A 23488-nucleotide genomic window follows, 5' to 3' on the forward strand; every position below is an offset into this window, starting at 1 on the left:
CTAGGTAGTAGTTTCCTAAGGAATTTTAACCTAGGTAGTAGTTTCCTAGGTCCAGTATCTCTTACTAGTGCTGTTAGGTTTGACTGTTATACAAACAGAAATGCAGCTGCCTCTAGAATCCAGTACACTGCTTTGTTTACATTGACAGAGTAGCAACTGGCATTCTCATACAGTGAGCCAGATCCTCTGGTCAGTGTAAATCTGTAAGTCTCTTGCATTCAGTAGTTATACTGATTTACACATCCTAAAAGTTATCAGAAGGGTTATGCTGATTTATGCTGTTATGGTGTTGTGGTGTCCACAACACCGCCTGTAGTGCAGTGTCTTCGGGTACAGCTGCTGCTGCAGGGAGCTCTGAGCTATGCTTTCCCTCTACCAGAGAAGGTGATGCTGTCAGCATCATTGGTGTGGCTTAACTCTCTTCTCTCATCTTCCTAAGCATGTTTGTTGGGGAGCTACTTCTCAGCAGGATCCCCGCTTGGTGAGCATATAAAAAAGGGGTGGCTTTTGTTAGCTCCAAAGGAGAGAAGCAACACAAAAAATTACATCGCATGCAGCCCTAACTATGCTTGTTTAGAGAAACTGCTTGCATTTATGAAGTCTTTGGTGCGGAAAGCAGGGTTGCAAATGACTGCATCAGAGCGACAGTAAAGGCCATTAATTTCCTGTTATGTTTTCCTGTGTTGGGGGCTTTATTAATTTAATTTTACACTGTCGAACAACAGCGAGCGCTGACACCGCCACACTTGGAGGGTTTTTTTTTTTCCTCAAGCAGCGCTTTGCCTGACATGGAAATCAACACTGCAATCAGGATGGTTAGACACAAAGCAGGGAGCCCAGAGCTTGACTGTCACCATCCAGTTCCACCTCCCAGTTTGTGGGAATCCCTGAGATTCCAGTGGAGAGCGCTGAGAAGACACCAGCATATAGACTGAGTGGATCTGGTTCAGACCATGGGCAGTCTAGAAAATATGAATTCCCCTTTAGACTGCTTGGTTCCATCGGCTTGGTCCCCCACTAATATGCCTCCTTTCCTCCTGTTTCCCTCTAGACTTTCCCTTCCTTTCATTCCACCTATTTTCCCCTCATGTACACTTTTACCTTAACCTCATCAGTCAAAGGATTCTGTACCTGCCCCTGAGCCAGATACTTGTGAATCATGTTATTGGAAGCTCTTCTGAGTCAGCACTAAACCAGTATTCAAGCAGAGTGTTTTTAGAGCTGCCATTTTTGACGTGCCATAAAACAAAGGCTCCAATCACTCAGAGTCATTAAAATTCCCATGGCATTTTTTGCAAGAGTGCAGACATTAACCTGGCTGTCCTGAACAAAATCCAGCCTGAGTGATTACCCACAGCATATCTTAATTCTCCTGTGGTTTCATTTGGACATGGCACAGCAAAATTTCACAGTTGATGCTCTGTATTGTTCAACATCTGCCATGGTCCACCTGAGAGTCAGTCACATTTCAGTAGAAAATGAGATCTTAAGAATGGGAAGGTTAATAAACAACATATGATACAGGATGGGTAATTGTGAAATGCCATGCAATAAAAGAGCTACAGGCTTGCAGTAGGCAGCAATCTGCTTGAAACATCACCATGCAAAATTTTTTTTTTAATCCTCATTCCTATAATAACTGTTAACCATTAGAATAATTTGTCATCTTTCTGCATGAGGTCACACAAAGGCCATTATAGGTTCATGAAGGAGCCCATACTGATGTGACCTCTATAAAATGTATATTGCAATATGTTCCAAATTGTAAGAGCTAGTCTCCAAACAAGAGAGGGCCCAGCCATGGGCAGCAATCAGTTTCACAAACAAGTGAGGTCTCTGCAGAGAAAAGCCACAAGTATCTTTGAGGATTAGCTAATGGAGTATTGTTTTTTGTTTGCTGGATTTAATAAAGTTGTCCCAAACTCTAGAACAGTTCTGATCTTCTTGGAAAGTCAACCCTTCTGTTCAAGGCCTACCTCTTATCAGACTAGATGCCAAAAGCCAAAGCAAAAGAGCACCAAGTCCTTTGGGAAACCAGGCATGGAAGTATACCTGTCCTTTATAACAGCCTTTTCTAGGGCATTTAAGAGAGGAGTACAAGGCACTCAAGGTTTGATGAACATTTCATAACAACAATCACCTCATTAAGGTTTAATCCGATGTCTACCAATCTGTTGCAATGCAGATCCCCTAGCTTAAAACCAGAATAGCTCCTCTGACAAAAAAAAAAAAAAAAAGGCAGGGCCAAAGAGAGAAAGAAATCCTGACCTGATGCACATCCAAAAGGAAACCATGATACCCATGACCTGGCTCCTGTTCTGGCTCTGTACTCGTATGTGTTTTTCTGCAGCTGTTGACCTCTGTGGGAAAAGGCCTTTCTACTTTGAACCTATTGGGATGTAAGCAGTAGGATGCTTGGATGAATGAAGGAAAAGTAAAAGGAAAATGTGAATCCAGGCATTATTTTTAGGTCTCTTAACAAAACTCTGACATTTTAAAGGGCCTTAAGATGGGCATGAATTGCATTTGACACCTATTTAAAGCATCCTTTATTTTATCTGATTGATTCTTGGAAAAATCATCTTCAAAGAGCTGTGGATGGAGACAGAAGACAGAACATGTATGGTGTGTGTCAATAGATGGATACAAATATGTATCTGTAATTGCTTCTTTCCAGCCATCTACTATTAAGAGAGCTATTCCTCACATGCAATATCCTAGAGCTTAGAATAGCCTCTGCAGATCAACACAAAATGCTGGTTTATCAGCAGAGATAGCTGGAGTCCTGAAAGTCCTGCAAGCATCATAAAATGTTCACAAACTGCATTTTTTTCAAGCAAGGTCTGGTGACAAAATTAAACACACTGGTTTTTCTTACTTTCTCCCCTCCAATCAAATTGCCTCCTTGCCCCTCATCTATCCAGTCAAGATTCTCACGGGCTAATCGCTTAGTGAGATCTTGTTGTTCCCCTGGGATCCAGTGAAACAAGGCCAGAGGATCTGATACTATCACTTAGGGAAGTAAAGAGCTTCTGCTTTCCTTCCAAACAGCAGGAGCAGCAGCTCCCATTTTGGGAGGAGGGGTTTCAGTGGCCCTGACTGAGAACAAGGTGCTTAGTGTTTTCCTTTAGCACAAGAAGACACTCCTCTAAAGGAATGATTTACATCTATGAACAGCAAGCGATGCTTAACGTTACACTGATGTAGATTTGGGAGTGCAGAGATAGCCAAATTAGGAGCTAATTGGTGCACTGGGGACTGACTGTTGGGCCCCCTTGGCTGCTGGATGTGATCACAAATAGAAAGAAAAAAAGGAAGAAAGAAAGGGAGAGAGTAGGAGCTATCCTCCAGCCAATGCCTCTCTAAAGGTTGGGATTCCTGAGGCCGCTTCTGTCTAGTGCTGTCAAGGTCAGCAGGTTCAGGTTCACTGAACGGTCAGGATGGTTTGAATTACTGGCACTGCCTGCCGATTCCTCCGCTGATCGTGATCCGTCTTCCAGCACCAGCTGCGGGATGATGCTCCCCAGCCATGTGCTGTGCACGGTGTGGGGCACAGGAAATGTCAGAGAGGCAGATGCTCTTGTTAAAAGGATAAGTTTTTAGGAAGATTTAAGGACCCAAGGCAATGCTGAAGAAAGGCACATGCTCCAACCACTGAGCATATGGAGACTAGGTTTCTAGAAACAGCCATTCTCGTCCATTTTTCTTTTACCTGGATAACTGCACTTTAGTATGTGCAAGTCTTTATTTAAAGAACACTGCTTGGACATTTTCTCCCCAAACACATATAGCTGTGTGATCAGGCTAAAAGGCAGGGTAGCCAGCATGTTCCTACAAGGCAGTCTGCAGAGAGTGCCAGAAGATGCTCAGAAAGTTGACTGCCAGTGTGTCCTGCAGCAGGTAGTCTTGGAGCCACTGAAGAGACCTCACCAGAGCAGGTGGCGAGAAGCTGTGCCTGCGGAGGTATGAGTTTGCATAGCTAGGCTGGCAGTGTCACAGATGTGTGCCTGCGGTGGCACCAGGGTGTGGCTGAGTGCCTACGTGTGTGTAGGTGTGGGTTTGTCTGTGAGTGTGGGTGTGTCTGTGGGTGTGTGTGTGTGTCTGTGGGTGCCATCCAAGTAGCCACAGCAGCAGTGATAGCAGAAGTATATGAGAAAGAAAGTGGCAGAAAAGAGCAACAGGAGGGATTTAGAAGTCAGCAGGGTTGTGTAGAAGTAGTGTCTTGTGTTTGTCTTAGACGAGAACATGTCCACAGACATCCTTTACTTGCTTTCAGTAGAGTTGCACTACAGAGAAATCTGGCCCTCTCAATCTGTAAGCTGAAGTGCTTACTCTTGCTTCGTATTCTGAGCTCTGTTGTGTTCCTCTGTGAGTCAGTCACTCGTGTGCAATAGCCATGGATATGCAGCTTTTGTACTCACACCTCTGTGTCTGCTTGCCACACGCATTTCTACACCTGTTGAAAACTCCACGTAGAGCTGAGAATGCAAGAGACTGCCCATACCTGGTGCCCATACATGAGGCCTCTTGCACAGCACCCTTGGTGCTCACCAAGACATGGAAGAGATCAGGGTTAATGTCATGAGATCTGCTCCACAGAAGGGAAGCTCCCATCTCCTCTAAGCTTAGCCCAGCTATTCTAACAAGCTCTGTGTGTAGCCTGCTCTAGGAAGTATGTTGTGCCTACTGTCACCTCTCTTCAACTCCTCTCCCCATTCCCTCTTCCACTGCAGAGCAAGGGGCTATGGAAAGAAGGGTCAGAAACAGTGCCCAGTATCATGCTGGTTTACATTAATGAGATACACACAGTGTAATCCGGCAATGGAATCAGCTCTACAAAAGGAGGTAATAGCAGGCTGCCATGAGCAGAGCAGCTCAGGTAATTGGTTTATCTATCTAGAAGCAGTAGTAGCAATCTCTGCACAGACAGAGTAGCAGTAAAGTCTCTTCCTTAAGGCTATTTCCTTTGTCTTTTCAATTGCTTGCACATCCATGTGAGATAGAGAGAGAGAGAGAGAGAAAGAGCTAGAGAGAGAGAGAGGGAGAAATGTTAATTTGTGAATTAATGGCTTTTCTCTGCGGAATTGTAAATTCAAATGTCACCTCACAGGGTGACACTACGCTGGGCTGCTGAGGAAGCAATGATAAGATCCCCCCCATCCCCATGCCGACATATACCCATGCCCCTCCCCTCCCTGAAAGATAGCTACGAAGTGGAACATGCTACTTTTAATTTGCAGTAACACCACAGCAGAGGGATGCAAGAATGACTGCTTTCCAACCCTCCCTTCCACAGCAAGCTGGGCCACATCTTTTCCTCTCTACCTCCTTCCACCCCCTCTTCAACCCCTCCCATTTTAAACTGTGTCCAAGACAACACATTATCTAAACTCCCCCCACCCTGAACTAATCAAAGGATGAGCTAAGGGAGGGCTCTTTAGAATGGATGCCTCTGCAACCCTCTCCTCTCCTGCAATAATCAGGTGAATTAATGACCCTGAAGTTAAAGTGAGCGCTGATACTCAGGCGTTGTGCAGCGTAGGGGAGAAAGCCTTCATTGTTTTCGAGCAGGAGGCGGGCAGCAGCAAGGGAGATTCATGGATGGAGATTGAATATGCAATTTTCTTTCACCTTGCCAAGAGCTGCCCCTGGGCTGTGCCTGGCCTAAATTTTTTTTTTCCTCTTGCCATCTCTGCCTTATCCGGCCCTCCCACCTCCCTTCCATTCTTTCCAGAAAATTACCTTCAAAATTGATTTCCACTTTTACAAACAAATATAATGGGAACATGAGGGGGGAAAAAAATCTTGGGCTGTGATGAATTAGGGCTGTCAGGTGCTTCCAAGTCTCCTTTGTTTTTGTTTTACTGCCTGTTAGGTTCTTTGTTTTTCCACCAACTGGGAATAATGCCCCTGCCCACAGTCCCCATGGTGCATGGCTACCTTCACAGGCTACCATGGCCACCACCTGATGTCGACACTGTGTTATCCCTGCTCTCCATCACTGTGAGCAAACAGCCGCTGCTTACAGGCTGTCCTGGCCCTTCACACCAGGACACACCTGATCCTGTGGAGACACTGGATGTCCCAAACTACTGGTGATCTGGGTCCTACAGCCCAGGTACAGGTCTGTTGATTTGCCTCTGATCTTCTTCACCCTCCTCCTCCTGTTTTCCCTTGCCTTATTCAGCTGATGGACAGATCCCAGCTCTCCCTGTTCTGACAGATCAGCCTGAGTCATTGGCATGTCACCATGACCCATGTTTTGTGTCAGTGCCATGTCACCTTTATTCCATGGTAGTATTGCCCTTATGTCTCATTGCTATGTCACTTGACCCCAAACCAGTGTCTCTCACTTGTCATGGCATCCTCATCCACTGTTATACCAACAACCCTCTAAAATACCATTTGCCTGCACATTGCCAGCTATTTCTGATTCCTTTTGCAGTTGATTCTGTCATCCACTGTGCATTAACCTGGGACCCTCATGGGTTCAGACACCATGCCCTCGGACACCCATACTCTTTGCCTCCATGACAACTTATAACAGCCACCTCCATGATTGCAGGCAGACCCAATGTAAGACTCATATAAAGTGAACAAGAAGATCCAGAGAACCAGGCATCTAGCAAAACTGGGGACCAGCCTTTGCACAGGTAGAATCATTGAGGAGCCAGAGACACTAGGAGGAGTTGTAGCTGACTGACTCCTGTTGACATGTTAGCTCCCAAGAATGAGTCAAAAAGTGGAAAAATATCTAACCACAAACTAATTACTAGTCAGAAAACCACACACTTACGGTACTCACACAAATAAATGTAAAGGAAAGCTCTATGCATAAGTAGCACTCACAAAACATAGCAAATTAACATTAAAGACACAAGAATGCAAACTGAGACACACAGAGGTACTAATGTAGGTGCATGTCAATTAAATGTAATTTCTGAATAAACAAATAACTTACAAAAGTATATGTACACTAACTAAATGAAAGCCTGTAACTCAAAGTAATTTCCTTAAATTAACATGTACAGAATCAAATAATGTAAACAAATACAAAATATTTACATAAATAAACAGCCTTTATACAGGCAAGAACAACCAATATGTGTATATATAAATATATATATAGCATACACACAAATATATAACCTCAATGCAAATACACATCTGTACAAACTATACACAGAAGTGCACAGCATTAGCAGGCTACATATTCATATCCAGCAACCACAAAGATACATTGATACTCCAAGTATGTAACAACACATACTCTCAGAATATACATACAAATATACAACATTCACATATAGTCTCAAAATGTGAATACAAATACCTCTCATTCATAAAAATACATAGCACTAATACTGAGCCATACATGCCCAGACATCCATATGATCCACAGTACCCATCGTCGTCCTAGGCAATATTATACACAGCTTAACATACACATTTTCTAGGTCTCCATAGGCATGCACAAAAATACGGGTCCAACCTGCCACTCACCCCAGTACACAAGCACAGATAAGTAGAGACCAGTGATCCTAACACAGAAATACAAACACCAAACAGGCGTGCATTCCTAGAGATACAAATACACAATCAGAGATGCACACAAATACAACTGCAGCCAGACCAGCTTGTCTTCAGAGAATAGCAGCCCCTGCCAAACTAAGCAGCACTGGAAGCAGGGCATTCTGTCCAAACTGCTTTCTGTGATGTAAGCTGTTAACTCTCCCTTACCTGACTTCTTTCTGAGCAATGTGTACTCCCCAAACTCTCAGCGTATGTGCACACACCTCACACAAACACATGTATCCTGTTTCTCCTGCTTACAGACTAACCTCCAGATTCCTGGCGCAGCAGCCCACATTTCTGCATTTCTGTCAGTGCTGTGCTGCTTATTCACTGTCTTCTGCTTCATCCAGTTTCCCCCTCCTCTGTTTTCCTATACACACTCTCCCTTTTCTGACATCCTCCTGCAGCTTATTTATAGAGGTGCAGGACGAGTAGCAGGTGTTTTTCTTATGTCCTTCCAGGGGTCTCACTAGCTGAAGACATTCAGGAGGGAGAAGTGGGTGATCACTTGGAATAAACTCCCTCTTCAATTTATATTTTCGTCTAGAATGGCAGGGAGTGTTTCCTAGACTTGTGTGTATGAACACAGTGAGCCTGGTCCCCTGTGACTGCACCTGTTTGCAGAGATAGACCATTTCTGCAAGCTGCCAGTCACTGGAAACTCACCCATGCTGCATAAAACAGCAGTCCCAGAGAAAGTAGGAGAAAAACACTGTGAGAGTTTGAAAGACTCCAGAATCTGCTCAGCCCATCTGCACATCCATAAACTGCTGTGTATACACCCCACAACTCTGTGTGATGGTTGGAACATAGGGTTAGCACCTGAGGCAATATAACTGCATGTGTCTCCGGTATCATTAAGACTATTGCTGACCTGCAATAAAGCAGCCATATAGAATAACACAAACAAGTAAGCTGTGGTGACAAAAAATCACACTGTGAAACAATTCAGGCTCGCCACAGACAGTAGTGCTGTTCCATCACCTGCAGGGGTCCAAACAGACCCTGTTGTCTTCAACAATTATTAGGATTTGAGGAGAACAGAAATATACCTACTATGCCCAGAGATGGACATACATCAGGCCATGACACAGTCAAGTGGAATGACTCATTCATATTCTTAGCAAACATATGCAGGCAGCATAGAAAAATGAATGAATGCATTTCCCCATAGGACAGCTCTGGGCTAGACCTCTGCTCTGGTACAACTCCAGCATAAGCAAAGCATCACCATAGTGCAGATGACAGCATAAGCACACTGTATGTTCTGAAATGACCCCAGCATGCTGTGGAACACTAATATCACACCATTCTGAATATGGTGCTGCAGTGACATAGCTGTATTGACTTCACTGTCATGGCCAGTCTATTTTCAACCAACACATTATATCAGCTGCAGTAACAACTCTATGAATTGCAGTGACAGCACAGTAGAAACTGCACCAGTGAACCAACAATTACCATGTTGAAACACCCTTACTGCATGCCGTGATGCAAACATACCACAAAAAACAATTCAGAGCTGCTCCTGTGAAGAGTGTAATGGCCTTGAGTGTAATGGGGCAGCAGACCAAGTAGTGATACAGTTAATCTCATCATTAGCATCACAAACCCACAACCTATAGTGATAGTTACAACAGGATAACCACAACCAAACTGCCTGCAAACACATATTGTGTGCCACTGACAATGACACAGTCGTCTGAAATATCATAGCTGTGTCTCTCACACCGTATTATCCCTGCCACTCTGAACAACGCAAATGGGATCATACTTGCAGTGGCATACTCAGCTGCTGTATACCTGCTCAAAAACTTAGACACATTACACACCTCTGCTCTATGTTACTTTCCACTTGAAGAAAATTTTGAACCCAAGTCTTTAAAACAGTTTATGTCCTGGGGCAGTATTTTAAAAAACAACTTCCAATAGTGGAACTGTCACAGATGTCCCTGCCTCGCACTTCATCAGAAGGAGGCATTTTTACTTTTCCTATATGAAAATCAGATCACAACAAGGTAGGAAAAGTCCCAAGCTGAACACTGTCAAGACCCTGCTCTGCACTCAGAGTCCTCCCATTTGGAGTGAGGAAAGAGAAAGCCACCTGTAACAAAAGCACTGATTTTCAGTAGAGGATCTTATGGCAATAACAGTCAGAAAATTATATAAGCAGTAGCAAAGAGAAGGGCAGTGATGCTGCCTATCCTATAGCTCCAGGATTAGCAGTGCAGATACTCCTACAGATAGTGGTAGCACCCTGTTCAGCACGGCCCAATTCCTTTTGAGGAGTATGGTGAACCATCTGCACTGATACAGTTAACTCTTCTTGGAAAACGCCACCAGATCTGTAGAAATCTTGGTGACTCTTCATTGTCCCACTGCACTGACACAGCCCTGCATTACTAGGCATCCATGTAACTCACTCTAATCATCCAAATGACAAGTGAAGGATGGGAAGAAGGGACTTCTGCCTTTTCAGGCTTGCTCCCCCATCTCTGTTTGGGGGATTCCTTCACTGCAAACACCGTATTATTGCCATTTACAGTAGCAATCACTCAGTCCCCTCCTCTCCCACAAACCTAGTGCTGATATTAGCGCTGATCACACTAACAAGCCTTTGGGTTTTATTACTACTGATACTAATAATACTGGACACATTACGTCTGCTCCCACCAATAACAGGCTGCAGATATGATCCCCGCTAATGTCGATAATACTGGGGGATATTATCTCTGCCATTGTCAGCACTGCAGATATTATTGCCAGTAATGCTGTCAAATACTACAGATACTGTCAAGGACCAAGATTAATAATGCTGAGAATGTTACAGCACCAACCTCATTAGAAGATGAATCCCAAATGAGAATTTAGGGTTAGACAGGAAGTGTGTTTGCAGTCTATTATGGAAAGAAAGGGCCGTGTCTCATAAGAATGGTTTCGTAAAAATTGCTGAAGTTTCACCCAGCTGAAGATGCAGTGTTATATACTCTATATACCCATGCTGGCAGCAGCGTGATATACTCTTTTCCTGTTATCTAATTACTTATCTATCTATCTGTCTATCTATCTATCTATCTTTCTATTTATCTGTCTTTCACTTTCTCGGCATTTCTCCTTTTTTTCTCCTTGTACCATGCTCAAGACTACAGTATGAGTGACACTAAGTTTTTGTTAGTGCCTCTAGGTCACCCCAGTTCTCATTCTTTTAGCTGTCAATTAAGGGATTATGAAAAAGCAGAAATAGTTGCATATTCTTCCACTTTGTCCTTCTGGATATTATATTGCTGCTTCTTAGTCTGGCAATGACCCTGCTGGTTGGCCTGCCAACACAGAGTACTACAACACTCAAACCATAAAGAGTCAGGAATTCATGTTTTCTGATGCAACTTGATAGTGTAAGACCCTCACTGGTCTTGAGAAAGTCATCACATGCTGCAGGATGACCTCTGCCTTTGGAAGATGGTGAGTATAAGTGATGGTGGGTGTAAGGTCAGAGGGAAATTACAGCTCCACTGGCAATGCCCACAGTGCTACACAAATGTTTAGTCAAACGTTTTAGTCAAATTATTTTCAAAATCACAGGAGACCAGCTTTATCACAAAAGTCAGAAATTTTGCAATCACTGGTTATAAACTGAAAAAAAAAGTGTATTTTGGTCTTAGCAAGGCAAATCCTGACCATCCATTCTTGGCATTCACCTGAGAAGGACATACTGAGTTTTGAGGAAAGACTCATGGCCAACAGTTCCATGTTGTGACTAGTAGACACTAAGAGCTGCTTCCCAGCTAGCTCTCTCTCAATGTCATACATCACCCAGGCCACCCTTGCACTTTCAACCAGTGTATTTGGTAGGTTGGGATTCCCACTCTTTCCTCTAACTCCATGTGGGGGACACACCTGGCTGTCAGCGTCCATCTCCGAGCCCACCTCATGCATCCGTCTGGCTCTTTCTGTCCAATCGGGAGTTCTGCTACATCATCTTGACACATAATTATCTCTCTTCTTCTTAATCATCTGTGCTACTGTCTAATGTAGACACCAGCTGCAGCAAGGAGGACCTGGGGGAGGGGGTGTGCTCACATAGAAGCTTCTCTGTCTTTCTCCTACCCTGTTCCCCCCAGCCATCACAGAGGTTGCTAACAAGGTTTTCAGAACTGGTGGTTCAGGAACAGTTTGGTACTTCCCCTTTCTGCTGAACTGCATTCCTCACAGAGGAATCCTTACAGCAGAGCTGGTCCAACAGAGCGGAAAGAAAGAGAGAGCACTGCTGTTTCTTCTGCCTCCTTTAGGGAAGAACCACTCCCTAAATGCTTGGAAAGTAGATGTGCAAAGCTCACAAGGGCTTTTCAATGTGAGAATAAAACCTGAAGTTAAGAAAGAAACTGCAAAAAAGTGTTCAGAAGCCCTGGGCATCCAGCATGAATATGAAAGAAATACGTTGTATCTCTTGACAAACTTTTCCTACTCCCATCTCAACTAGAAACAATCAGAATGTTCAGAGCTACAGAAGAGACTGCCCAGGAATGAGTGAGGATCACTGGCTTTGCAAAACTTCCCCTTGCACCCTTCTAACCTTACGACTCAGCCTCGCAAAGGGACAATATTTTTCATAATTTCTGAAGGCCAGTGTGAGCCCAGATAACTCAACTCATGGTTAGAGATGTTGAGCAGCTAGCTGGAGGTCTCATGTGAGCTTTCTCTGGGTCAGGAGCATGTGTCCCTGCAGCAGATAACTGGGATGGCAGGATTAAGGCTGTTATCTAAGGCAGTTGCAACCATATCATGTAACTGCCACCTAAAACTCTGAGAGCTAAAGACAAACAACATCTGCAGGATTGTCTGGTTGGAACCTTTTTGATTCCTAGTAGGATATTTGGGCACTTGGCCAACAGCAAGGAGCTGCATAGTGTCAGTTGCCTAAATCAAATCTGGAATGAATTAAGGACAGACACAAAGACTAGTTCTTACCGTCAATATATCATTGTGAAGTGTCACAGTCTTAGATGGCTGCTGTGTTGTTTCTGTGTTTAATTGTATTGTTCCAAAGAAAGCTCAGGTTCTGAGGCTGGAAGGGACTGTGTGGCTGCATCTAAAGTGGGATGATCTTTCCAGGTATAGCCGGAATAGTAGCTAAAGCCAGATTGAAGAGCTTAATTTCTAATGAGGTGTGGAGACACCATGTTGAGAGATGGTGATCACCACATTGGACTGCGTGAGAACAGGGATTCTCAAAGCCCTCAAATAACTGCCAGGAGATCTGCACAACTGTTAGAGAAACATGTCATTCAATTTGAAATGTCACTATTTCCTGTGTATGTAATGATGGAAAATGCTAGAAAGGTTTGCAGTACTTGTCTTTTATTCCTGACATTTTTTGACTTTGAGGCATTGACTCAGTCCTTCCATTGCTACACTTTTTTCTTAGCTGGGCCCTACTGCCATCTAGCTGGGAAATGGATCTTCCTCCGGGGCCCCGATCCCATTTCCAATGACATCAGCAAAAATCTTCCCATTTGCTTTTACAGAAGCTGGATTGGGTCCTTGCTTCTAGTTTTACTTTGTATAAGGAATGCAGCATCTGTCTCAGGAGAGCTTTTTCTTCTCAGCACATATCACAGAGAACTCTCATGTTCTCTTGCACTGCACAGCATTGGGATTACAGCACACACAGCACCCTGAGCCACCTGTCCTAAGAGGTCTTTCCATGCAACAAGCAACACAACATACTGAAGTCCGAGCTGAACCCAACAAACTGGTCAGTCAATATATCTTTAAAAAGTTCACCTCCTGGCCCTCAGGTTTAGAACAAATCGAATTTAAAAAGACAGACTTAAGGAAAAGTGTTTGAAAGCCACCATAAGAGCACCAAGACCTTACCCACCCCTCCTGACTCAGTCTGTTTAGACCTGAGGCTCCAGCTTTTGATTCATTTCAAGATCTTTGCCCTGAATACTTCATGGCAAGTAGGATGCAAAAGGAGAGAGCTTAATACTGTTTCATTATAGCCTTATTGAAAGGCTTAGAAACAACCTTAGGATCACAATACTCAGAAGACTTTCTGTTCTGCTTTCAGACTGTTGTAAGCATGACAGCTCTGCTGTGGTAGATGCTACTCATTGAAAACTGGGCCCTTGTGATCACCAGCTAATGTAGCTCATGGCACATCACAGGGCAGGAACTTGTTTGCAAGGGGAATGAAAGACAGCTCCCACATTGCTGGTGCTTCTCCAAGATAGCATTTAGTTTGAAATCAAGTGTGTCAGGGAAACCATGTTTACCCACAGTTCAAAGTCCGGGCACCTGCTGGCTCCTGGGGAGCTCAGTTCCAGCCGTTTCCAGCAGTGAATGAACTTGGGATCAGCTCCAGCAATGGAGACGGCTCTCTGCCTGCTGAGCAGATGTCTGGAGACGCAGCCTGTCATGAAAGGCCTCGGAAGAAGAGCATTCCAAGCCAGCAGGGCAGTGGCGGGGAACTGGTCTCTGTTGCTAAAACTGATCTAGCCCCTGGAGCAGCTGCAAACCTTGGCCCGAAATTGGAGCCTGTACACGGGGACAAAGAATATAAAAGGGAGGATGAGCTTCTCCCCTCCCCCTACCTTCATCACGTTTCCTCTTCTCGCCATTCGACCGAGGAATCCCCAGGATCCCGTTAATGGAGTAAGAGCCCACTGGATCATTGGAGGCACTGGAGACAGGAGGGGATGCTGTGCTGGGCACTGGACGAAAGGAAAAGGGAGAAAGGGCCATCAGGAGAGCAGCACAGCACTCAGGGATCCCCAGCTGAAAGCTATGCATGCCACCAGTCTAATAGGAAAGCCTGGGCACTAAGCAGATTCCTGGTCCTTCATGTTGAAGGACTTACTCTAATGTATCCCAGCAAAGCTGCATCCCAGCTTTGCTTGTCCACTGCTATACTGTAGCTTCACAGCCTTCCAATACAGGGCCATTGATAACAAGTGTACTTCATCAAGAAGCTAAATGTTGTTACATCCCAGTTCAGAGCAGGCTTTCAAGGTAATCCAGTGAAATGCTGCATAGGCCACTTTCTCTAGTGACCTCATACGCCATCCATATTTTACCAGATCATTTCTTCTCAGTATTTTTTCACCAGGAGTGCACATGCTCTGTCTTAGGCAGACTAGACTCTTACATGCCAACCTGAAACACTTAGGGAAAAATTACCTTCTTAGCATAGATTAGAAGCACTTCAGTATTAGCCTATTAAATTCAGTTCCCTACTGGAATGACTGAGTGATACATACTACCACCCAGATTAATGAAAATCTAGTGCCTTCCTTTTGTACTGACCAATATCAATAGGCAGAATGCTCTGGCCACCTGGCTGTCCAAGATTGCTCATGAATTTCCAATATATCAAAAGTGACAAGTAATCCAAATTAGAAATGATCCCTTTGTGATAATCAGGCCTTTAGAAAATAGAACAGGTAGACCTATGCATTCAGCAGGCATACCTATTGTGTCCCAGTGTGTCCCAGTAATGGAAAGAATATCCCAGTTCTCTTACAGGCCACTATTCATCATTCAGCTCATAAAGCACTGATCTGAAGCAATCAATACATCCAACAGAAGCCTTTCAGGATGGAGCAGAACCTTGCAACACTCTCCAATGTATACCCACTTCCTAGAATATCCCAGAGCAATGAGTCTCCACTAGAAGCACTCACAATCACTACCCCAGCTCAGCCATTGCATTCCCTAGACATTGTACTGCTGTTCCAAGAAGGAATCTGCCAGCTCTATCTGTTGTGATCAGTGATCGCCAGTCCAGTGAGCAAGTCCATATTAAAAGAGCATCCAGAAATGTTCTTCCATATTTGCCCATTGTAATCCTGAATACAGTTTGTGTACAGGATATCTACCAGCTCTGTCCCATGCAGATGAGCATTTTCTGGTAAATCCTTGTGTAGCAGCAGATTCTCCATAACCAACAGAATTTAAGAAAGTCTTAGGCCACAAATAAACCACTGTAATTCACAGTATCCCAGAATACTGCATGTTTTTCCTGCTCTAGTTTGTCACTAGATAAAGCTCTCCTAGCAAGAGCAGACGTATCCACCCCACAGTTCACAGATTAGAAAGTATCTTATCACACATCTAACACAGTACCTCTAAACAGACTAGGAGGCATTTGGTCACTATATTACAGCCTCCATCTTCTGTTCACCTCAACAAACTAGCAAAACATCTCCCATGGCATTCTCAGTGAAATACACCCATGGGATACCTGACTGCAGAGCTAGAACAATGAAAAACTTAGTTGTGAGGCAGCTGGAATATCTTACCCATGTTTGTGTGTTACTACCATTAAAAAATTGACCATTTCCATCAAAGGGAGAGGAGAGAAGAAAAACTGGTAGGGAGGAAAAAGAGAGTCAGAGGAACGACAAGGGAAAAGGCGAAGACTGATGCTTAGACAGGACAGCAGTAGATAGTTCTGTATAAGGAGATGAAGGAGAGAGCATGAAGATGAAATGGACATTAAGGCAGAATCACTTGGGCAAACCCCTACTTTGGGCTAGTTTCCCTGTGATTCACTTCTCTGCATTGCAACAGGGGAGACCAAGAATAGAAAACTGATTTTCATGGAGGCTTCTTTCCCCCCACCCCTCCTCCCTTTTGCTCTGCTTAGCATCTGCTTGTCAGACTTTGTTCCCTCAACTAAGCTTCATCCCTATTTCCACTTGACCTGTCACCACCCCTCATGCCGGTCTACTTACCAATAGTATGTCCTGGTGCAGTCACACCTGTCCCACTCCCATCTGGTGTTGGGTGAAAAGGTTGCTGAACTTTGGTTCTGATGATCCTGGAAAAGAGTGAAGCACATTCAGAACTCAAATGCATCTTCTCTGTGCCTTTGCAGACCCACAATCCCAGATATCAGAAGCTGAAGGCTCGATCTGAGCTCTCAGTGCAGCAGAGTGGCTTCATTTGCCTTGTGGTCCTGATTCTTCTGCTTTAATAGTCCAGCTGTCAGAGAATCATCCTATTTCTGCTCCGTCATCTTTATCCCAAACTTGGGTGTTCACTGCATAAGGATGGTGTTCAGTGAGCAAGCCAGGATCTGCTGTGTGTTAACAGCTGCATTGTCATTTATGGTCAGGTCTGTGAGCATAATAACAGTGCAGTCTTCACAGCTAATAGAGACATTGCTGAATTTACAAATGGAGTAGCTGTAATTTTGTTGTCTACCTGAAAAGTACCCTTCTAACCGACTAAACACTTTGTACTGCGTAAGGTTTGCCCATAGCCCTTGCCCTTCATAAATGAGGTGAAAGCGGAAGGCATCTGTAGGGACTGGTGATGGGATATAGACCACCAGGAAAAAAAGGTCCATCAAACAGGGCAAAAATTGGTGTTTGTCAGGTGGTGAATGAACACAGCATGGGAAACTCAAAAAAGCATCACGAAGCTTATAGTGTAGCTTAGAATGGCAATAAACTGAACTGTAATTGTCAGTGCTCTGTTTCTTGTTACATGAAATCTTTCACCTCTAGGTCACTGGTTTAAATCCAGCTGAGGTCAGTGGTGAAAGAAAATCACTAGTACCTAGTACCTGACTGCAAGGTCCCTGACTACTGGCAGATATTGGGTATCTGTGAGTTGGGAACAGCTGTTCCACCAAGGAACTCAGTAAATAAGCCATGACCTGTGGAGGCCATGGAAACCAACTTCCTTTCTGAGATTAGAACACGCCGCTCCTCTCTTCAGCCACTCCAGCTGGCGTGTAGGTGCAGATTCTCTTCAGCCTCAGCTTCTGGAACTCTCAGCCCTGCATTTTATTAGCTTTATTTTGTACCCAAAAATCTCTCCAGAAAGTGAAAGCAAATAGATTTGTCCACTTGAGAGCTTCCCTTAAAAATTTGTTCTGAAGAGTAAGTTGGCAAAACTTCAAAGAGCAAATGTGAGTGATATGGCATGAATAGAGATAGGCAGAGACATTGTGGGGGCAATTTTTAAAAAACACTATTTCTGAGGATGAAGCCTTCTTAGGAAAAGAGAACATCTCGCTTCAGGATGTTAGAAGACTCTGCTACAAGCTTGATAAAGCCTGATCTGTAGCTGGAGTGCCTGGGACATAGTTGGAGACAGAGAACGTCAAGGTTCTAGCTGAGGATGGAGATCCAGTTCCTCACTTCATATAGATCAGTGGTACCAGATGCCCTAATCTACAGTTGCTGAGAACCTATACAAAAAGTGTCTGAAGGCCTCAGGGCCAGATTCTGAGGTCATACAATTTGCACTAGGTGAAGAGCTGATCTGAAAAGTGTGCTACGGCAAATAATATAACTTTTTTTCTTCTTTTCTCTTTTTTTTCTTTTTTCCCCTCTTCTCTCGCATTCCCCCTAAAACCCCCTGAAGTGCCACTCTGGTTGTGTGAGTTTATTGATTTCCCCCAGCCCAGAGAAACAGAAAAAGGGGATGGGGTGCAGGCAAAGGGATGGAAATAGAAAGCTATAAATTATTTGTGACAGGAAAGCAATAGTGCCAGAGTGCTGAGCACAAGTCCCGTGTCACTATTAGATTCCTTTTAGCCTGATGACACTGTAAAAGAGGTTAAGTGTCTGATGGAATCGTACACCTTGGGGGCAGGGGCAGTCCAGGAGCAGAACAAGCCACAGAGAGCGGGTATATCAATTCTCCACGCCAATAATATTCCCCTCATTGATCGCAACACAAAGTTCAAAAATCTCATTATAGCTAGGCAGTCCTGGAACTTTTTTAAAATCAATAGAGTGATATAATATATGTATACTTTGTATAAATGTTTCTATCCATCCATCTATCCGTCTATCCAAAATCTGCCTGAGGGTGTCTAAGTTAACCTACACATTATACTGCGTTATGTTCTATTGTAGTGTAGCATAGTGAACGGATTAGAAGATTTCCCCTGCAGCCTTAGATGACATATTATAAAACGTCCTGTTAGCACTGAGGTGACATCAGATGGTTCCATTCATACTGAGATGTGACATCAGATTTTCCATTTGTACTGGGAGATGGCACCAGACACCTCAGCTTCTACTGAGGGGAACCATAAGATGAGTCTAATTATACTGAGATGGCAGATCAGGCTGTGCTGAATCATGCTGCATGAAAATTGCAAAGTTTCAAAAACCCATTTAGAGTAAAAACAGCCTGTGAAACGCTGCAGGTATAAAATGCCTGTCCATAATATTCCAAAACCCAGGCAGGGGATGAAGAGGAAGGTTCAATTTCCTTTCCCATTCAGTTTGAGGTCTCTTGGCTGAGAACACCAGTTAGTGCCAGTTGTGACTGTGTTTACTGAGATGTGTCCATTAGGAACTGGAATGAGACTCACCAGCTCATTGCACCAAGTAGCTGTCAGCTGGTAATGATTTTCGGTCACTACCAAGCAGGGCCAGATTTCTGCTAGTGACCCAGAGGTGAAAGGCTCTGTTCAGAAACATCCCATTCCTAAGAATGAAACCGGTCTTATGTCAAAAGAAAGTGTCCGGAAACCGTGAGCAGAGGAGAGCAGTTCTGGCTGTGCTGCCTCCAGTGGCTTGGGTCAAATAATTTGTGGCATCAAATGCACAGTGAACCTAATGAGGTATCTGGTAGAATGTATTTTCTATGGCTAAAAGAAGAGGCAGATCTTGAAAAGATTCTCCCCATCAGTGTTCCTTTGCCCTAAAGTCATGACTCAACTCCAGTGTTTTAAGGAAAGAGGGGAAATTCAGGACTCTAATGCTCAGTACAGAACATGGCAGTGCATCCCCCTGGGTCGATTCACTTAGGGGCAGTGATAAACAGCAGAATAGCTAGACAGCACTGCTGCTGCTTTGAGAGGCTTCAAGTGAGTCTGTCCTACAAAAGACCACCTAATGAAACAGCAGATGAAAGATGAACAGAGCTGACCTGGCCCCGTAGCAACAAATGCAGCATAATAATGCTGTCTTTAAGCTTCAGTGTTGCTGAAAGCTTCTCACCCTTAGTAGGGATTGAAATACTCACTAAGCCAGCTCTGCTGCCTCAAGTCTAGGATTTCTGGATTACTGCTGTGTAAGAGGTCACAGAACCTCGATCACCTCTTGCTGTCTTTGATGGGTTGTCCTTGCCTTCAGACACTGGAGAAAGGGAAGTCTTGCAGATTACATCCTCAGCCCTTCCCAAAAGCAGAAGGGACACAAGTCCTGACACATCAGTTAGCAGTGCTGATTTCTTGAGATAAATGCCAATATTTTCAAACATCTTTTTCCAAGAGAAATTGACCCTTTGGACTAAATTCATCCCTGCTCTAATTCCATCACAATTACTGGCTCCAATAACAGCCTTTGTATTTAATTAAGAACGGAAACTGGTACTTACTGTAAATTCCCATTTTTCATTTTCTGGTGGGAGATTTTTGTACAAGTTGACTACTTTGAGTTTTGGATAATATAAACAGATTTGACACATAGCCTTCTGAAGTTTCAGCAACAGGACATTTATAGATCTTTGATTGCAGTAAAGCAACTGAACTTCATTTCACAATCTGAATTTAATATGCAATATTATGTTAAGTGATGGCATATAATGTCATTACAGTAAATAGTATCATACTGTGAATTATACATCCATCCTGGAATTCATGAGTTGCTATAGTTGGCTTGTAGTAACTCCTTCTGGACTTAATATTACATACAGCACCAGCTGAAAACAACAGCTTATTTCCAAATGCCTTTGACTTTTTAAAATGCTCAACAATAGGTCATGAATTTCCAATGTTTGATTTCTATTTCATTGTTTTTGTCAGTTTTAATGGAATTCCTTCTCCTGATTCTGAATACAGATGGACAGACAAAAATCTTCTAGTATTACAATTGTAACAAGCTCTAATCAAGAGATGTAACAAGAAATATTAAAGTTAAAATTAGCTGAGCCAGAGTGCTTCCTGAGAAGAACTTTCACTCCTTGTAAATAAGCAAGTAAAAAATCACTTCTAAACTTGTGAAAAAATTACTTGTTAAAAGAACATAGAAAAGATGGCAGAAAACTCACCTTGCTTCTCTGACATTTCTATCCAAACTCTCTTAAAGCCTAACATACTTGGTGGTTTCTTCTCTCTTACTATGGCTGGCAGAGTGTTTTGACAGTATCTCAAATAAAAAAACCATACTAGGGCTGATTAGAGGGAGATAAGGCAGGACGGAATAATCTGGAGTCACAATCTAGACATTGTCTTAATCCTAGAAGAACAGAGTGAAGTTGAACTGAAGGAAAGATTGTTGTGTCCTGCTGCCTCAAGAAGACCCTGACAGGTTTCAGAAAACATTGGTATCCTCACTTTGATCAGATTCCATTGTCGTGGATTATTTTTGAGGGTGGAAGGACACACTCAGCAGAGCACCAAACTCCTTGTAATTGTTTTGGAGTATTCATATTTTAAATGCTCCATATTAGAAGCACATTACAAGACCCCAGGGTGTGCATTACTGGGCAATTAAAGCGGTTCTTGGAAGGCTAACATTGTGAAGCTTCAGCCTTTTCTCTGCGCTGTGTCCAGGGGAGGCTGTGATGGCCAAGGCACACACACCCTGCTGTGCCGCGCTGCTTAATTAGCGCTGGGCTGCACTGCGGGGCCGGGCTGCCTGTGCAAGGCGGCCTGCGGGCACACGGGCAGGGCTGAGCGGGACAGAGCCCCCTCTGCATCACATGGCTTCCTGCAAAAGGGCTTGTGACCATCCCACTGATGCTGCCAAAGAGGGACAACATCGGATGAGAAGAGGCAGCTTTGGGGTCTTTGGTGAAAGCCCCATGGAGCCATCAATATCCCACCTGCAGATCGGTGCTGCAGAGGCATAAAGAGCGCTGAATGTGGCTTTGCTTCAAACAGAGGCAGTCATATGTTTCTGGGTGTAGGTTAAAACGCAGCTGAATTCACGGTTGAGCAAAAGATGAGGGGAGGGAAAGTCTTGTTTGCCTAAAGTTCAAAACGGAAAGCAAGCTTTGTAACATGGTGAGGAAAAACAGCCAAGGGATTTGGGGGTGAAGGAAGGGAAATAGAAAAGTCTGATAGTTAGAGCCTAATCCGATTTAGGGAAGGGCTTCAGTTCTTGCTCTGTCATGGACCTCTCTCATCAGGAGTTTGGACAAATGGCATTTCTCTCTGTGCTCTGTTTCCTGCCTGAAGTGTGAAGATAGGAGCATTGCCGTGCCACCTGGGGCACAGTGAGGACAGCTGGAAGGAGGAGTGAAGAGCTCAGACTCTCTAATAAACAGGGGCCAAGTAAGTGCTTCAGCGAGCTGTAGCACAGTATTGGCTTCATTTTCCTGCTTGAAGCAGAAGTGACACGTACCCTGCTGACAGTGGCTCTATGTGAAGGGAAATGGGCAAAGGCAACAGGAATTGTGTTTCAGTTGCACAGACTTTGGTGGTGGTGTTTGCATTTGCAACAGAAGATGTAATTGGGAAAATCAGAGCTGTAGTTGCTACATAAAAGCCAACCAATAATTTCTCATAGGAAGTAGGGTGGGAGCAGTAGAAGCTACTGCTCTCAAAATCTACTGCAACACTTAGAACCTTCAGAAAAATAGCTGACATTGGCAGGAGCAGCTTCTTCGCTAGCTGGCCTGGGGCTCTGGCACTCCCTGCCAAAACAACAGAATGCCTTCAAACTCTGCCATATTCAGGGGCCACAAGCAATATTCACACATTCAAACTTGCTTCTATCATGAAAATTGCATTACTTTCTCCCTACCTTTTGGAAACGGAGAGAGAAGATGAGTGATCATGTACTATGTTAGCATATAAGCACAAGTATGATAGATTAATTAGATTGATGGTCCTAAAAGGTACATGAAGACGGATTGTCTGTTTTCTCAAAGCTTCCAGATAGATGAGAGGTTAAAATGGAGATGCCTTACATACTTCAAAAGACAATCCCAGCCCTCTCTGAGGAGAATTGACTCTGTATGTGCTGTTAATCTGTGTAGGTCCATCAATTTCACTGGGGCTAGGCTGACATCATGCCTGCAGACATGGGGAGAAAAGTGTCACTTTGTTCCAGGTTATCCTGCTCACTACGAACAAGAGAGAAAGCCCAATCCTGCCCATTTCTCTCACTGCATTTCTTGACTGCACTCTAAGACACACAATTCACAGCATCAGTTTTACTATCTGAAGGGCTTAGAGTGGAGCTAGGATTTTTTTGTTGTTTTAAATCAGTGACCCGTGATGACACCATATGGTTTTATTTCATTTAATTTGAGCAGAGCATTAACGTTCAGCTTCTAGCAGATCTCTACCCATCCCACTTCTGCTGTGCTACATGGTACAAGTGCAGACATAAGGAAGAGGGGTAGAAAGAAAGAAAGGAGAAGATGTCTGCCTTCTGAGAGTAGATGTGCCAGGCAGGAGCCTGGCCTGCCACCTCATTCTGCTGAGCAATAGTATGCAACTTCATGGCCCTGGCACTGATGATTGACAGAGGTCAGCCCCATGAGGATAGGTTGCCTAGCCTGACCCCCTAGAATGAATTGCTGCATGTGGCTGTAAGAACCATTTGCCCACCTGGGAAACAGGTGTACTTGAATATTTGCTGTGCTATGCAAAGCTGTGGCTACAGAGCCATCAGGACCCAGGCTGGCTGGCTTAAAGGTGGCTAAAGCATGTCTACAAGAGCTGCACTCAAGCAGTGACTGCAGGATAGAAATGTCCTCAGGCAGGTGTTTCTAGTTTCATTTTACTCAGTTCATGTCTGGAAGACTTTCTTCAAGAAATTCATTAAAATCCAAACATTTAGAAGGTATCGTACAGGTACCAAAATATTGTAAGTAAACTTGATCCTGGGTTTTTGACAACCTGGTTTTAAGGTGAATTGAGGAAATCTTAAATGACAAAAAGATGTAGAAACACAGACCTAGGAGGAGCCACCTGGGTCATCAAGTC

At 43.9% G+C, this 23488-nt stretch overlaps 1 protein-coding gene and 1 long non-coding RNA gene across 9 annotated transcripts in view; one reads left to right on the forward strand and one right to left on the reverse strand.

Moving 5' to 3' along the window:
• Positions 1–23488, forward strand: part of LOC102064449 (uncharacterized) — a 178843-nt gene that overhangs the window by 137544 nt on the left and 17811 nt on the right. The gene's annotated exons all lie outside the window — the stretch shown is intronic.
• Positions 1–23488, reverse strand: part of PAX2 (paired box 2) — an 84075-nt gene that overhangs the window by 33080 nt on the left and 27507 nt on the right. For all 8 annotated transcript variants that reach the window (XM_074544879.1, XM_074544885.1, XM_074544878.1 and 5 more), the window contains exons 4-5: positions 16314–16399; positions 14172–14291 (exon numbers count right to left, since the gene is read on the reverse strand). In XM_074544879.1, the coding sequence (XP_074400980.1) occupies positions 14172–14291; positions 16314–16399 (206 nt within the window). The remainder of the gene's footprint in view (positions 1–14171; positions 14292–16313; positions 16400–23488) is intronic.

The sequence above is a fragment of the Zonotrichia albicollis genome, chromosome 7 (genome assembly GCF_047830755.1).
Source record: "Zonotrichia albicollis isolate bZonAlb1 chromosome 7, bZonAlb1.hap1, whole genome shotgun sequence".
In the NCBI taxonomy this organism is placed as follows: domain Eukaryota; kingdom Metazoa; phylum Chordata; class Aves; order Passeriformes; family Passerellidae; genus Zonotrichia; species Zonotrichia albicollis.